We start from the raw sequence: 17,829 nt of genomic DNA, 5'->3' as shown, positions 1-17,829 counted from the left end.
ACCCCCCACCCCACCCCTGCTGCCAATCCTCAATAGAAATGCTCACAACAATGAAAACCTCAGTGCCGGGCGGGCAGGCAGGCATCTTGCTCGGTTGTGGTTTGGGGGGCACTTTTTTCGGTGCCATTGTAACTTCAAACAGTCACTAAGCGAACTGTTGTATGTCGAGGACTACCTGTACTTCATCACTTTTTTCTTTTTTTTTTTTGGTCATCAGGTTTTTGACACCTTGCTAGGCGACTGGTGATACTCGGATGTTGCCATATCCTAAAAGTGGTACAATGGGTGAAAAGGTTGAAAAGACCTGCTCCATGTTTCCGAGAGAGAGAGAGAGAGAGAGAGAGACCTAAAAATGGGGTATCCCTGCTCCTTAATTCCTACCCCACATTGGCTCCGCCCACAAATTCTCATTCTCCAAATTTTCACAAAGTGAGCCTTTTCAAAGGTACTGTCTTCTAAAAGTAAATGTGAATTATTTCTTTGTATTTAAAACAAACAAACAAAAAACAGGGGTATTCTATTAGGAGCATGTGCAGCAAGTTTATTACATGTGTAGGTCGCAGGAGCTAAGGTGAATGACAAAAATAATTTATTAAAGAACTTGAAATTTGTAGTAACATACAACATAGTTATGGAACAGTATATAATAGTATGAACACAGAAGTTTTTCTGCTTGTCAGATTTGGTTTGGTTTGATTTGTTTTCCTTTCAAAAATCAGTCAAGAAAAGGTAGCCTGGCTACTGGATGCTGCAAACAATACAAACAACTTCTACTCTTATTATTATTATTTGATAAAGTGCCCAACACATATCTTCTTTTTATAAAATGGTTGCTAAAAATAAGCAAAAAGAACCATAGAATAGAATTAGAAAAACACAGAATAAAACAATAGCATGTCACTCAAACACTGAGAAACAAAACTTAATTCTATTCATTCCACAAAAAAAGAAAGAGAGAAAGAAAGAAAGAAAGAAAGAAAGAAAGAAAGAAAGAAAGAAAGAAAGAAAGAAAGAAAGAAAGAAAGAAAGAAAGAAAGAAAGAAAGAAAGAAAGAAAGAAAAACTATACAGTACAATCTCTACTGGAAGGAAAAAAACTATGTCAGATGATTTTGGAATTGGGCAGTTACACTTCTAAATCCAGATTTCCCCCCCTCCTTAGTTACAAAAGTTGAATTGGCACAACTTTGAAAGGCAAAACACACATGCTGATACTGAAATTCCAGATCGTGCCATTGGTTCATCACAAACCCCACAAATTGGATGGCTAGATTCAGTTTTTCACTATCCCTTTCCAGATTACAATGAGTCGTCTGGGAATTTAGTCATTTAAAATGTAAATATTCAAGAGGTTTCAAAAGTGAAATTTTATTGCCAAATAGGAGCAACTGACCATGCTTTATCAAATAAAAAAAACAACCCACTGATTGCATTCACAGAACAACCTAGCCATCAAACGACTGGTAATGGATTCACATGGCACACTAAGCTGTAGTCAAGGAAAACACTATGGCCTGGTGTTTTGCATTCATCCAGTCAATTTGTTGAGAAGGGGCTATCCTAGACTAGTTGCTTCAGAATAGGGCATTGCATGGCCAGCATTAGTCAAAATGCCATTTTACTTCCCATAATCTCCAAACTGAGCAATAAGAGCCACATTCTCTTAACAAATAAAGTTCATGCCTTCAAAAGATCAGGGAAAAGAATAAAGCAAATGCAATTATTGCTTTAAAATCAGAAATATTTACCAACAAAAAGAAACATGCAAAAAAGTGGATTTGGATTTAAATTGCATTTGGATTTAGTCCTCTCCCATTCCAGAAATATATGGTGTAGAATGGGCGTAATATTTATATCCAATGAAGAAGTGGGATCAGGATAATAATAATAATAATAATAATAATAATAATAATAATAATAATAATAATAATAATAATAATAATAATAATAATAATGATGATGATGATGATGATGATGATGATGATGATGATGATGGAAGGGACCTTGGAGGTCATCTAGTCCAACCCCCTGCTCAGGCAGGAAACCCTATACCATTTCAGGCAAATGGCTGTCCAGTCTCTTCTTAAAAACCTCCAGTGTTGGAGCATTCACCACCTCTGGAGGCAGGTTGTTCCACTGGTTAATTGTTCTAACTGTCAGGAAATTTCTCCTTAGTTCTAGGTTGCTTCTCTCCTTGACTAGTTTCCATCTGTTGCTTCTTGTCTTACCTTCAGGTGCTTTGGAGAATAGCTTGAGTCCCTCTTCTTTGTGGCAGCCCCTGAGATATTGGAACACTGCTATCATGTCCCCCCTTGTCCTTCTCTTCATTATACTAGACATACCCAATTCCAGCAGCCGTTCCTTATATGTTTTAGTCTCCAGTCCCCTAATCATTGTTGTTGCTCTTTTGGAGTATAATAAAAATCACAAGAACTTTTTGATGCAAAAATCACGACCATAGTCAGACTTTGCTGATGAACGGGTACCTGAACAGATGAGGCATTCATCACCTTGAAGGAATTTCATTGATCATATTGAATCTCTGTTTTTTATGAAATTCCTCAAATGTTTCCTGTAAAACAGAAAGCCTTTTGTTCCAGGCCAGGTATATTTCCCTAAGCGCTTCCTTGCCTTTCTTGGTTCATGGCCAGAAGAAAGATCTTTATAGCATTTGTGTTGTGTTGTATCCTCCCTGGGGCTTTCTACATAATTAATATGTGCTCTGTCACTGAAGATGCCACCTAATCAGAAGATCTTGCTGTTCACTAGAATGACCAATAATCTCCAAGAAAGTTTAATTAAGCTCCATAAATAGAGCTAGTCAGTCAACTTTAATACACTTAATAAATACAATTTAATAAATTAATATTAAGGTAAAGGTAAAGGTAAAGGTTCCCCCGCACATGTGTGCTAGTCGTTTCCGACTCTAGGGGCCGGTGCTCATCTCCGTTTCATAGCCGAAGAGCCAGCGCTTGTCCGAGGACATCTCCGTGGTCATGTGGCCGGCATGACTAGACGCCAAAGGCGCACGGAACGCTGTTACCTTCCCACCGTAGTGGTCCCTATTTTTCTACTTGCATTTTTACGTGCTTTCGAACTGCTAGGTTGGCAGAAGCTGGGACGAGTAACAGGCGCTCACTCTGCTACGCGGCACTCGGGATTCGACCCGCCAAACTGCCGACCTTCCGATCGACAAGCTCAGCGTCCTAACCCACTGAGCCACCGCGTCCCTTTAATATTATTAATATTATTATAGTTAATAACTTTAAGGGATTCTTTAGCTGGCATGTCCTCCATCAAGAACAAGATTCATCAAGATATGAATCTGGGAGTTGAAGTCCACAAGTCATAAAGGGGCCAAAGTTCTCCACCTCTGCTTTAAGAGAACCCATTTGGCTTCACTTCCCATGCGCCACTGAAAGATCCCACAAAGAAGAAAGCCCTTTTCACAGGATTTCAGTGAAAGATTTCATGAAAAACTCCAACACTATTAAGTTTTATATATTATCAGCCACAAGTAGTTCCCTCAACGTATGTCTGCCATGATTTCCAATGGTAGATCTACAATTATTATAATAATAATAAAGTTGGAAGGGAGCTTGGAGGTCATCTAGTCCAACCCCCTGCTCAGGCAGGAAACCCTATACCATTTCAGACAAATGGCTGTAATTGTTCTCTTGTGCTGCTCCATGGAGAGCATCATGCAGGAGAGGTTAGACTTCTGTTTTTATCCTAGGAGTCCACAAATTATGCTTTTTCCAGGCCAATGGCTAAAATTAATGCAGCAGCAAACAGCTGTGACCAGAGCAAAGAAATGGAAGTGGCCAAGACCAAGATTTAATACTGTTTAATTTAATTTGCATCCAAATGTAATTAAAATAACTAACACAGATAAGTGAATATTTGCTATGTATTTAATCATTACCTCTTTGGTCACATTAAGGCTGGGTTTGCACACTTAACCTTAAACCTGGGTTAAGAAAACGTCATAGTCATGTTTACGAAACATGCTGAGCCCAAACAGACTAATCATATATTATGGCTTAATGAGAGGGATGCTTCACCCCAAATGTTGAGAGAATGGCAGGGTTCTCCCAGTACATCAAATCACAAATGAACGAACATTTTAACTAATTGAAAGTATTGTGTAAGTCCAACCTCAGTGAAGATTTATGAACTTGGGAGACACACCCAGGACTGAGAACTGCATGTGTCTCTCCCAGGATGGTGAAGTTGTACACTCCTGACTAACATTAAAATACACACTCAGCCAGGTGTGTCTTCAGAATCAACACCCCCGCCCCCCAAAAAAGAAAGCCATTTGCAGTCGTTCTATACTTCAAGATGGTTATGTAACCCTAAACCTAACCATCATTGGATGAGTTTGGGAATTGCCATGGAGAGGGATCTCAGTTTAAAGTTCCACCCACTAAATGTTCTGTAATTTCTTAGAGAAAGAGCATAATTTGCTCTTGGTCTGTACTGGTCTGTGGTGCAGAGTTTTAGGGATTTTCTGCTTCCACCTCACTGTTTCAAAAATTTACAGCACTTGTCTTGTTGTTCAACAGAATTATCTATAGCAAAAAAAGTGGTTTGTCAATAGCTCTGTTTGGAGAGGAAGGATATTTTGCCTAGGCCAGGAGTAGGGAACTTTGGCTCTTTTATGACTTGTGGACTTCAACTCCCAGAATTCCTGAGCCAGCCATGCTGAGGGGAAAGGGAAAGGTTTCCATACTGAGACATGCTGGCTCAGGAATTTTGGGAGTTGAAGTCCATGAGTCATAAAAGAGCCAAGGTTCCCCACCCCGGCGTAGGGGGAAGATTGGTTCTTCACACTGTTTGAGAATGGCATGAGATCACAGATTAGAAACACAAGCCATATGTATCTGAGTGGCTTGTTTCTTCTTCAGGTAACCCAAATATTCATTTCCTTTTATGTGGTAGAAAAAGAACTGCAGGTAGTCCTCAACTTACGACCAGAATTGGGACCGGAATTTCTGTTGCTAAGCAAGGTGGTAGTTAATTGAATCGCACCTGATGTTTATGACTTTTTTTGCCACAATTGTTAAGAGAATCATGTGGTTGTTAAGTGAATCCAGCTTCCCTCTTTGACTTTATTTGTCCAAAGCCGACTGGGAAGACCGCAAAGGGCAATCACATAACCCCAGGGTGTTGCAAACATTGTAAATATATGTCAGTTGTGCACAAATTTTGATCATGTGACCGCAGGGATGCTGTAACAGTCAAAAGTGCAAGGACCAGTCGTCAGTCACCTTGTTCAGTGCCCTTGTAACTTTCAACAGTTGCTGAATGAATGGTTGTAAGCAGTGGTGGGATTCAAATATGTGAACAACCAGTTCTCTATGTGGAAGAGAAGCTTCCGGAAGTCCGTTCTGGGCCTGGGCAACAAAAAAATTAGCTACCAGTTCTGCCGAAGTGGTGCGAGCTGGCTGAATCCCACCACTGGTTGTAAGTCAAAGACTACTTGTAATGCTGAATCCTTTTCTTTTTTTTCCTGATTTGCTTTTTAGTGTCACTGGTTCCTTCATATTGTGCCTTTAAAAAATAAACACACCTCATGAGCCAGGAACATTTCTGGAAGAACAACACATGTGTCGCTATGGAGACCTGATTTAAGGGACCAGTGATCCCTCCCTCTAAGATCAGCTTTTATCTAGTCAGGTAGTCCTTGACTTACAATCACAGTTAGGACCAGCGTTTCCATTGCTAAGTAAAGTGGTCTGAAGTGAGTCAGGCCCTATTTCATGACTTTTTTTTTTTGCCATGATTGTTAAGTGAATAACAAGGTCGTTGCATTGGCTTCCAGTTGCCCTCCGGGTGAGATTCAAGGTGCTGGTGATGACCTATAAAGCCCTAAATGGCTTGGGTCCAGGATATTTGAGGGAACACCGGCTGCCAGCATCAAGTTCCCTTCGTCCAGTGCGCTCTCACAGGGAGGGTCTTCTCAGGGTGCCGGCGGTAAAAGACTGCCGGCGGATAACACCCAGGGGAAGGGCCTTCTCTGTGGGTGCGCCTGCCCTTTGGAACCAGCTGCTTGTGGAGCTTAGGACTGCCCCCGACCTTCGTTCATTTCGCCGAGACCTAAAGACCTGGCTCTTTGAGCTTTCCGGCCCAGGCTGAGAGTTTTTAACTGGGGTTTTTTTACTTCAGGGATCGAATTTAATTATTTTTAATTGTTTTTTAATTTTGGTATTGTATTGATGTTTTAAACACCTTATAAACCGCCCTGTGTCCTACGGGAAAAGGGCGGTATATAAATCTAATAAAATCTAAAATCTAAATCTAAGGGAATCCAGTTTACTCCACTGGCTTTTCTTGTTGGAAGACAGTCTGGAAAGTTGCAAATGGAGATCACATGACCCTTGAATGCTGCGTCATAATTGCATGCTGATTCTAAGTGCCCTAATTTTGACGTGAGACCGTGGTTGTAACTATGAGTACCTGTTAGTCACTTTTTTCAGCCCTGTTGTAACTTTGAACAGTCAGTAAACGAATGGTTCTAAGTCAGGGACTACCTGTTCTCACTGGAGCAGCTTTCCAGGGTTTCAGCCAGTTTGAATCAGAGACATTTTCATGCGAAACAGAATCCTGTCATTTATTGGAAAATTCTTCATGTGTAATCCAGTAGCAATGATATTGTGCCATATCAGTCCATCTTACCTACACGGTTTGGCATTTGCTCTATTGACTGATTCGGCTCTTTTTCCCAACCCTGCTAGACTTGTTAGGACATGAATACAGGCAGTCCTCGACTGATGACCACAACTGAGACTAAAATTTCTGTTGCTCAGCGAGACAGTTGTTAAGTGAGTTTTGCCCCATTTTACGACCTTTCTTGCCACGGTTGTTAAGTGAATGGCTGCAGTTGTTAAGTTAGTAACACAGTTGTTAAGTGAATCTGGCTTCCCCATTGACTTTGCTTGTCTGAAGGTCGTAAAAGGGGATCACATGACCCCGCAATAAAGATAGGTCAATTGCCAAGAGTCTGAATTTAGGTCATATGGCCACAGGGATGCTGCAACGATCATAAGTGTGAAAAATGATCATAAGTCACTTTTTTTAGTGCCGTTTTAATTTCAGTCACTAAACAAATGGTTATAAGTCAAGGACTACCTGGATAGGGTTTTCTGCCTTTAACCAGCCCCCCACCATCAAGTTGCTGCCTATCATGAATTTAGAACTTCTGAACAGTGTGGTGTTTGGAAAACGGAGGTGGTGAGGGTGGCCCCCAACCACTCTCCAAAGAGTAGGACAGGGGTCTTCAAACTTGGCCCTTTTATGACTTGTGGACTTCAACTCCCAGAATTCTTCAGCCAGTGTGCCTGGCTGAGGAATTCTGGGAGTTGAAGTCCACAAGTTATAAAAGGGCCAGGTTTGAAGACCCTTGGCCTAGGACAATTTGCCATGGCCAACTCACCACGGAACAACTCACCTCGGGACAACTCACACCAGGACAATTCAACATTCATTAATCGTTTCATTCAGTTGCTTTTATTATTAGTGATCACATTTTTATCAAAATTATTGCAACTTATATTTCTGGATTGACTTTCTTTAACTTTATTATTATTGGCCAAGGTTCCGTTAGTCATAATTTAAGCTTTCATATTTGTCGAATTGTCCTGCGACGAGTTGTCCTACAGCGAGTGCCCTGCGGCGAGTTGGCCATGGCAAATTCCATCTCCAAACATGTGTGAGTGTGAGTGTGTGTGTGTGTGTGTGTTCTCACCCAGACCACCCCAAGGAGGACCTGTCTCAAAAAGAAAGTGTTGGTATCAGCATAAATTCAGAATAACACTTGGATTTAGTTGCGTCCCCTTGTCTCCAAGGGGATCATAAAAAAGGACAACTGACTGATCAACTTGTTTGGATGTACACACACACACACACACACACACACACGTATATTTGAAATGATTGTCTCTTTTTCTCTCTTCTGAATAAAGACACTTGTGATTGGATGCTAAAAGAGAACACGCCAGTCTGAAAAAAAAAAGATGCTAAAGTTCATTTGTTGGGTTTGTTGGAAAGATAAGAGGGCAGGAAAGTCAAGGATCACTTTTGACCGAGACACAGATCTCCTGCTTGGTTAATGTTGGGCCTGCTGAAATCCGTCCTAGCCAAGCACCCTCTACCCTCAGGAGCTGTTATTCCCACTTAACTTGCAGAGATGCTTCTTCCAACACCCCAGTTGATTTTAACAATGTACTAATATACAAAGGAAAGAAAATGGTGGAAAAGGAAGAACCGAATAAAACAAGAGAGAATTGACAAAGAAACGTCCACAGTCACATGAAATTAATTGATCCATGCACATACCTCCAATTGAAATTAAATCTTGTTAGACAAACAACACGGCAAACCCAACTTCGCCCGCCCTACCCTCCCCCTCTCAATAATTATTACATTACTTCAAGAAAGAGTATATTTTTTCATGCATAAATCAAATTTTCATTTCTTTTTTTTTGGTCTTTTTTTTCCTTCTTAAATTACATTTGAACACATAAACACATATAATAAATACTCTTGTAAGACATGACTCAGCAGAAAAAAGGAACACATCCCCAAAGCATAGGATATTACTACTATTTGTGATTTTTTTTTCTTTTAAAGGACTTGTTTAAATATGAAATCTGTAAACTCCAAGGAACCTTCTTTTCTCTCTCTCTCTCTCTCTCTCTCTCTCAATCTTTCTCTTTTTTAAACAAAAAACAAAAAAAATCATGAAACTAATCAGTTTTTCCTTTCCTTTCCAAACATTCAATATGTCTTCCATTGAGCATGTCAACATAGTAACACTTGCCATCTCTGCAAAAATTATAATTTAACAGTATAAAGCTTCAAGTTGCAAATTCCAAAAACTAGCTAAGTAATTATTATTATTATCATTATTATTTTGTCACATAAACTATACATTAAATATTTTTTTTGAGGTATTTCAGAGAACATTGTCAAAGGCTTGCCAGGTTTGTGCTGGAGAGAAAGGCAGGGCCACCGGTTTGTTTGTTATTTATTTATTTATTTTCTCCTGACAGGAGACATCTTTGGTATCAACAAGCCATTTGGGTGTTGGGTCAAAAGGAAAAAGTGGGATTTCGCCAGATGAAGGAGTAATTCCATGGAGAAATAGGTTGGTCATTTGCGGCGGGAGGTGGTGAGGACATGTGCACGAGTACCGTCAAGAGGCAATACCGAATATGAGAGAGGCAGTTTGGTATAGTGGTTAAGGTGCTAGGCTAGAAGCTGGGAGTCCATGAGTTCTATTCCTCCTCCCTTCTGCAAGAAGGCCAGCCAGATGACTCTGAGCCAGTCCAACCCACCTCTGAGGGTGATTGTTGTGGGGGAGCAATAGAAGACAAGACCATTAGATATGTACCAATAGGATATTGGGAGCTCAAGCTTGAACTATGGGGGTCCTTGGTGCTCCCTGAACTTGGTTGCTTTCTTGCAGACCTTTCATTACCCAACTAGGTAACGTCATCAGGGCGTGGTTAGAACCAACCCCACTTTCTTCTAGCACTGACGATGTTACCTAGTTGGTTAATGAAAAGTCTGCAAGAAAACAACCAAGCTCAGAGAGCATCAACAACTCCCACATTAGGTCTGTTGCTACCTTGCATGGCACAGAATAAAGGTGGGATATAAATTTTAACCAAAAAAAAGAAAAAAGAAATCCCTCAGAATTCAAGTAGCTGTTGACCAATCAAAATATCACTATCCCTTCTTCCTTTTTCTGCATTAAGTGGACCGAGTTCTCAGGAGAGAGAGCAAAGTTAATTGGCTCTCACCTCATTTTATGACTAGCATTTTTCAAATTGCAGTGGTGGGGAGTCAAGAGCTTTCCCTGCATATGAAAGGATAGCAGGGGAAAGGTGTGTGTGTGGGGGGAAAGATGGCCGGGAAGATTGTTGCTTGATCAGTGAGCTTTCCCACAGGCAGTGTCGGTCATTTGTGGGTCAAAGCGGGTCCCATCCAATCCACTTCATGATATAGTTTGTCCATCCTGAGCTTTTTGGGAAGGTATCAAATGACTCTCAGGACATAGTTATTGGGGGAGCCTATCAATATTCTTACATTGGATCAATAGAAAAGAGAATTTGTAGGGTTGAACTGAGGGATACAGACGGTCCTTGACTTACAACCACAGTTGAGCCTAAAATTTCCAATGCTAAGCAAGACAGTTATTAAGTGAGTTGTGCCCCATTTTGCAACCTTTTTTGCCACAGTTGGTTAAGTGAATCACTGCAGTTGTTAAGTCAGTAACACGGTTGTTAAGTGAATCTGCCTTTTCCCATTGACTTTGCTTGTCAGAAGATGGCAAAAGGTGATCGTGTGACCCCAGGACACTGCAATCGTATTAACTACATGCCACTTGCCATGTAGTTGCCATGTGGCCAGCTTAGTCTGATATGATGCTATATTTGATAATACCCATTGAATTGCATGGAGGATCACAGATATGTTTTAAAGTAGCTTTTCTCCCGCTCTCCTTCACATTAGCCTTAACTTTATCTTGTTTTCCCCCTTCCTCTAAGGCAGGGGTCTCAAACCTTGGCAACTTTAAAACTTGTGGACTTCAACGCCCAGAGTTGAAGTCCACAAGTCTTAAAGTTGCCAAGGTTGGAGATCCCTGCTCTAAGGACATCCCTGCTCTAAGGAGATCCTGATGGTGAGATGACCTGTGTAGGGCCATTATAGGACTATGCACCCCTTATAATGTGCTGCTGGGATTTCCAACATGTACTTGTACTGGGCTGAAAAACTGCCCTGCTCATTTTCAATCCTGGATCAGCCCCTCTAACCCATATGTTGACTGTGGTCACATAGATTAGGTTAGAAGAAAGTTTTCTCCAAGAACTTTGTATTCAGGAAGGGCTGGACGTAGCCTCCTTTGTATGCCAAGCATAACCACAACTATGGGCTACGCACCTCAGTCTACCGTCCTACGTGGGTGGGTGACAGTCAATCAGCAGACGCCCATCAGATACGTGGAGTTCTGGAGACAAAATGCAGAATAACAGAATTGGCAGGGACCTTGGAGGTCTTCTAGTCCAATTCCCTGCCCAAGCGACAAACCCTATTCCATTCTGGACAAATGGCTGTCCGATCTTTTCTTAAAAAACGTCCAGTGTTGGAGCATCAACCAAAACTTTCTGACAGAAATGTCCCAAAGAAAAAGAACACACCTCACTATTTCTTGTGCACCTAGTTAATTAGATGTGCATTGGAGTACACATGAAACACTGGGGAGTGTGTGTGCGGGGGCGGGGGCGGAGGGTTGTGTTAGAGGGCAGAAGGAGAGGACCCAGAGGACCAAAGGAGAAATGGCTTTTGTCCCATCACCCAAAAGCTACAAAAGTTGCCAGAATCCCTCTGATTAAGAGAACTGAGGTAATATCTCATGAACCTATAGGACAAAGAAAAGAAAACAAAAAAAGAAAACCAGAAAAATGGTTTTACACCTTTTGTACAAGAAAAAGGCACTCAGCTATCACTCCAAGTTTCATTCATGCATCTAGCGCTCTCTCTTTCTTTCTTTCTTTCTTTCTTTCTTTCTTTCTTTCTTTCTCTCTCTTTCTTTCTTTCTTTCTTTCCTTCCTTCCTTCTTTCTTTCTTTCTCTCTTTCTCTTTCTCTTTCTCTCTCTCTCTCTCAGGAAGTTGGAAAGCACAGGAAACAGCTGGATGGGGAAAGGTCTGTGACTATCAACTATAAGTGGAGGATCACAAGAGAACAAGAAAGGGGAGGCGCAAATGTGTATAATCCAGCACAAACCAGGCAAGGAGAACAAAATCTTTGGTATCAGATGTGATTTTCAAATCACAAAAATCGAAAACTCAAGTGAGGTAGCCTATATTTTCTGGTTCTCACTAAAAATGTCTTTGCATGTTCGGGGTCGTTCGTTTGATAGAACTGTTCCTTTTCTTTGCTTTTCCCCCCCCTGCCCCTCTCCTAAGTTCAGGCCCCATCATTTCATTTCATTATTTCATTTCATATTTTTTTTTCTTTCTTTTTTTCCTTTAGCGAGGCTTCTCAGCCCTTCAATACTTCACAAAATCAGGTATGGGAAATCCACCAGAGTCCTTCTCCATCATTCTTTAGCATCGAAAACTCACAACAACACAAGATGATGCGGTAGGGTGGGGTAGATTTGAAGGGGATGGACACTTGGGGCGGTCTGAGAGAGGTGATTGGGGGGGGCTTTTGTCCTCCTGTGGCATCCCCCCCTCTCTTTTGTGTGTGTGTTTTGATAAAACATATCTCAGCATCTGCTATTTTCCCTTTTCCAGATTTCTTTGATTGGTCCAAGTAAGTTCCCACTCATCCCACACCCTGATTGGTTGCACCCAACAGTCAAGATGGGACAAAATGTTTTGCTGAAGATAGGAAATATTAGCAGTCATTTAATTCTTTTTTTTCCCCCTTCTTCCTTTTCTGGTCAAAGAATAAACTTTTGATGGTTCTGGGGTTTGTTTTTGTTTTTTTACTCTCTCTTTCTTTCTTTTTGTTCCATTCCCAAAGGTGCTCAACGCATTGTCTTCAACATAAAGTGAACACATAAGCCATTGCGCAAGGATGGTGCTCTATTACCCGCATCAATTTGATAGTGTCCCGTTTAAAAAATAATAAAACAAAGAAACGACGTACACAGAAACACACGTACAAAGAATCCCACGTTTAGCACGGAGAAGGCAAGGCTGCGATTCTGTGGCCTCTCTGCCTCCTCAAATGCCTTTTCTCTGGCTCCATAGGCAAAGGGGGGGGCTTCAACTTTGCCAGCCAGACATACAGGTTTAACTGGTGATGCTATTTCTCATCAAGCTGATCATGTCTTTCTTTTTCTTTCTTTCTTTCTCTCTCTCTCTCTTTTTTTTTTTTTTGCCTTGCAAACGCTCCTGATTCATGGTGCCAGACTCTACTGAAGTCAAGTCCTGTTTTTCAAGTGAAAGAGGACTATCATCTGGTATCCATCTTCTATTTTTAAGGCAAGCTGTTAATTGGCACACACACAAAAAATAGTCACTTATCTTTCGTACGTTGCCAGAATTCCTTTTTTTAAAGGGTTTTTTTTTTAGTTTGTTATTTTTCAATAGGGAGGATACGGAGCTGGGGCCAGAAAAGGACTGGGGGAGGAGTCTTCCCCTTGCCAATCAAATCTATTGATCCATTTAGCAAACAGATTCATGATCTGTTCCCCCACTCAATTCAACTTGCCCAATCTGATTCCTATCATATATACCATCATGGTTTCTCTCCCCTTCTGCCATCCTGTAGGTATAGGAGGCAGAAAATGGGGATAAGAGGCAAAAAAAGGGATTGAGGATGGAAATAATTCAGCTGAGGCTGGCCTTTGGAATGAAACATTGGATGGAAGGTCAGCTGCTGATCCAGTGTCCAGGAAATAAAAATTCAGCTCCTGCACTGCTTTGCTTTGATTTCTTTAAAGCTTTTTTTTTTAATTACCCGATTTATGTACGTAAAATGTGCTTCATGACCCGCTTTTACTCTAGGTGACACAGTGCAACTTTGCTTTGGATTCCACATGACTAATTCAAGGGAGAAAAGAGGGGATCATATTTCGTCAGAGTTTCTGGTTTCTCCCTTGACACTTTGGCTTGGAATTCCTTGGAGAGGAATCGTCAAAAAAGGGGGAAAAAAGTCTTCTTTTGAGACTTCTGAATTTGGTTTTGGTAACTTTCAGACCATGCCGTGATGCGCTTGGCAAGATTTCTGGTGGATTTTCATGGGGACCGCTTGGAGTGTGAAGACTTTTGTGGAGAGCAGGATGTGGGGAAAAAAGAGGGCTGAGCTGTAGGAAATGTACATGAGGACAACATGATAACATTTTGAAGATGTTTTTTTTTTCCCCTGGAATGGATTTTCATGCGTTTTCCCCTCGTTACTAGAATGAAGGGTGTAGGTGGCCCTTTCCTTGGCTTGCAAACTGAGCAACTCCCTAACCTACATTCACACATGTCATCACTGACTCTCATTTCAGGATAAACAATTGTAGCTTGTCTCCGTATAAAGGCTAAATGATTCCTACATGATTCCCCCACGTGTCTTTTCCCATATCAGAGGCAGGCCACTATCAGCTTCACAATAAATGACCTCTCTTTGAAATAGGAAGGAGAGACATAATTGGATATTACCAGTCTGATATGAATCTTAGAAGTATCCCACAATTCACTTCTATCTCAGTGGTGAAAGACAACCCCAGTAAGGAACGATGAGTTAGTCTGGAATTTAAAACCCAGGAATTGGATAAAGTTCAGTTATGTGGACAGGTATCTAGAAATACATCTCAGAGAGCTGAATCAGCTTCACAAATTAATAAGTTGCTTGCTTTTTGTCCTCCCTTCAATTTTCCAGTGCTGGGCTGTTTTTTAAGGCATACACCACACACTTGCTCCTTACATAGCCAGGACATCTGGGATAAGCATTTTGTTCCCATGATGACAGCTTTCAAATCCACTTCCGTGAAAGCTTCTGCTATTAAGCTGCTCCTTGCAGATCCCTCCCCCTCTGCCATCAGAACAATTTAATTACTCGCTGGCTGAAACTTCCAGGAAGGAAGATGTTCCTCAGCTAAACCCAAGGCTTGGGAGAAGGTTTGCTCACCAGATGAGGAGATGAAATGGCCCTCCACAAATGGGAAGGTGTGAGGGAGGTCAAAGACGGAGGCTGCCACGGGATGCCTCTGGAAGTTCTGGGATATCCCAGAGGCATCCGCTGTGGATTGGTTGTGAATTGGGCACCATGCGTTGTCGTTGCTCAACGTACAGGTGTATGCAGGCGAGGGGAGCACCTGTGGAGAAGGGAACGGGCTCTCTTCTGGGTGGAGTTCAGGGGGATGCAAGGGATGAGAGGCGTATGAAGAGAAAAAATAAAAGAGATCATGCTTTGGAAAAAGTGCTTGTGGATGAAGAGGGGACTCCGGGGTTGGTGCCTGGCTCCTCTTGCCAACGGTTCATACACCGCCGGCGAGCATTCATGAAGAAGTTGCTGACGGTGTTGAGCTCCAGGCCCAGCTGTTGCGAAATGGTCATCTGCATCTCCTTGGAAGGCCGCTTGTTCTCTTTGAAGATGGCGATCAGGGTGCGGCGTTGGAGGTCGGTGAAGACCAGGCGTTGTTTTTTCGGTTGCAGATTCCGATCTTTTTGCTGCTCCTGCTCTTTACGTTTGCAGGCTAGGCGGGTGGTTTGAAAGGAAAAGAGGGGGGAAGGGGAAGGGGGAAAAAAAAGAGAGAGAGAGAGAGAGAGAACAAATAACATGGCTATCAAATTCATGCACATCAAGCTTGTTTTCCATTTTTCTCCCTCCCTCTCCCCCTTCCCTCTCCCCCAATCCATACAACATTTGCAATGCCCCATCTCCAGATAAAGGAATACACCAGATGGCTTTCATTAGCCTTTTTCCCCCCACCCATTCAATTGTGTCTCAGACAAGTCCTTGCAGTTTTCTTGGCAAGTGGTTTGCATTGCCTCCTTCCTAGGGCTGAGAGAGAGTGACTGGCCCAAGGTCACCCAGCCGGCCTCGTGCCTAAGGCAGGACTAGAACTTATGGCCTTCCAGAGTTTCTAGTCTGATGTCTTAGCCGCTACACCAAGCTGGCTCTCGTTCATTAGCATTGCTTCTATTCAGATTTTTGCTTTTTAAAAAGACGTAACGAATATACAGGCAGTCCTTGACGTATGATCACAATGGAGCCTCAAATTTTTGTTGTTAAGCAAGACAGTTGTTAAGTTAATTTTGCCCCCATTTTACAACCTGTCTTGCCACGGTCGCTAAGTGAATCACTGCAGGTGTTAATAAACAGCTGTTAAGTGAATCTGGCTTCCCCATTGACTTTGTTTGTCAGAAGGTCGCAAAAGACGATCACATGACCCCGGGACACTGCAACCGTCATAAATATGAGACAATTGCCAAGCATCTGAATTTTGATCCCGTGATCATGGGGATATTGCAACGGTCGTAAGTGTGAAAACTCTCATAAGTTACTTTTTTCGGTGCCATTGTAACTAAATGAACGTTTGTAAGTCAAGGGCTGTCTGTATAGTGCTTTCCGTCAATGGGACAGAACTGTCTATTTGCATAAAATATTCTGATTCCATTCCTCAAGCAGAAATAGGTGAGATTTAAGGTGACAGTCTCTGATCTCTCTCTGGATTGTAAGATTGCAACACTGCAGCTATCCACCTGCTTTTTGTTGTTGTTGTTGAGGAGGGCTAGAAAAATTAAATAGCAAAATGTCTGCACTTAAATTCTGTATTCATTTATCATGATTAGTTCTCGGGGCTTTGTCTGAATCCAATCATTATGGCTTCCCATTGATATCACATGTTCCCTGACTGGCTACCCAGAGAGAGAATCATTAATATTTAAATCGATTAAACTGTAAATCCTATCTTGAGCTGAGACAGGCACAGTGATTCCTAAACAGGAATCTGGAAAACCAGGATTATTTTTTTAAAAAACGTTATGCACATTTGCACATTCCAACTGAAGAAGTTCTTCATGGCAATTCTGAAATGTCCCTCACTCCATCTTCCCCATTCAGGAGAATGGGGTGGAGGATGGAGGATGGCAAAAAATGGTCTTAGAGATGCTTTAGCAGATCCTGTACTGAGCAGGAGATAGACTACATGACCTCTAAGAGCCCTTCTAACTCTAAGATTTTATGAAAATAGGAGGAATTAATCAGATATACCACCCCTGAAGTTCCCAGTAAGCCCAGAAACTTGTAACCTTTTAACTCTTATCTCCTTGTAAATCATCTCCTACAACCTCCCTAATCTTGGTGTCTTCCACCTGTTTTGAACTACAATTCTCATCAGCTGCCACTTAATACAGCCAATGGTCAAGGATGATGAAAGTTGTAGTTCCAAACATCTGGAGGGTCAGGTTGAGAATGGCTGGTTCAGGTGAGCACCAGGACCACTGGTGTAAAATGCACGATTTTGGCATAACAATCATTCAAAAAACAATCCAACTTAGCATAAAACCCCAAAAAGGTAGTCTCTGTTTTTTTAATTTGAAAAGGGTCATTGATCAGGCATCAGGAAAACACCATGAAGAAGTATTAATACCAGTAAAAGAGAATATCTGTAGCTCAGGACTGAACTATGGAGTTTTTGGTGCTCTCTGAACTTGCTGTTTTTTTGTTGCAGACATTTCACTACACAGCACGGTAACAACTTCAGTGCTAGGAAAGTGTTATCACTGAAGATGTTACCTAGTTGGGTAATGAAATATCTGGGGGGGGAACAAACAACCAAGCTCAGAGGACACCAAGGACTCCACAGAGTATTAATACTAGGAAAAAATGTCTCCAGAAGTCAGTTCTCCTTTCAACCATCCCAAGCCCATATTTGAGCTGAACATTCTCAACTGAGAAGGTTCAGTTCGCTCTTAGAAAAAAAAGAACTCCCAAATTCTACATTTTGAAGGTGAGATGGCTGCTCCCACACAGTCTGCATCTGGCCATCATTCACCTGTTCATGACAGGTTTAGTATGTTTTTGCATTGCATCAAAAACCCACGAAATCTGTTTGATAAGGTGCAGCTCTGAGACAGGAGACATCAGCATGGACATGAGAAGACATTTTTGCCAAAGGCCTTTATATTCTTTTTCAGACGTCATGTGTCCCAACTGACATTTAATTCACGTAAAGATAAAAATGCTGGCTATCAAAACCCCAGCAGATGAATGAACCACCTACCCTATGACCATCAGATGCTTGCAAGGAAAACAAAGAAAAATAAGCCTTTTTTTGGCACAAAACAGTTATATTTTCTCTTTTAATTTTTT

General features: G+C 41.6%; 1 protein-coding gene across 1 annotated transcript in view; it reads right to left on the bottom strand.

Moving 5' to 3' along the window:
- Nucleotides 1-14,915: 14,915 nt before the first annotated feature.
- LOC308675788 (one cut domain family member 3-like) overlaps nucleotides 14,916-17,829 on the bottom strand; it is a gene marked incomplete at both ends in the record, with an annotated part of 73,028 nt that continues 70,114 nt past the window's right edge. The window contains one exon of the mRNA XM_081341329.1: nucleotides 14,916-15,208. Within this exon, the coding sequence (XP_081197455.1) occupies nucleotides 14,916-15,208 (293 nt within the window). The remainder of the gene's footprint in view (nucleotides 15,209-17,829) is intronic.

Source organism: Vipera berus (genome assembly GCF_964194415.1).
Source record: "Vipera berus genome assembly, chromosome: 1".
Classification (NCBI taxonomy): Eukaryota; Metazoa; Chordata; class Lepidosauria; order Squamata; family Viperidae; genus Vipera; species Vipera berus.
The sequence above is the reverse complement of the archived record's forward strand: the minus strand, read 5'-3'. Positions and strand labels throughout refer to the sequence as shown.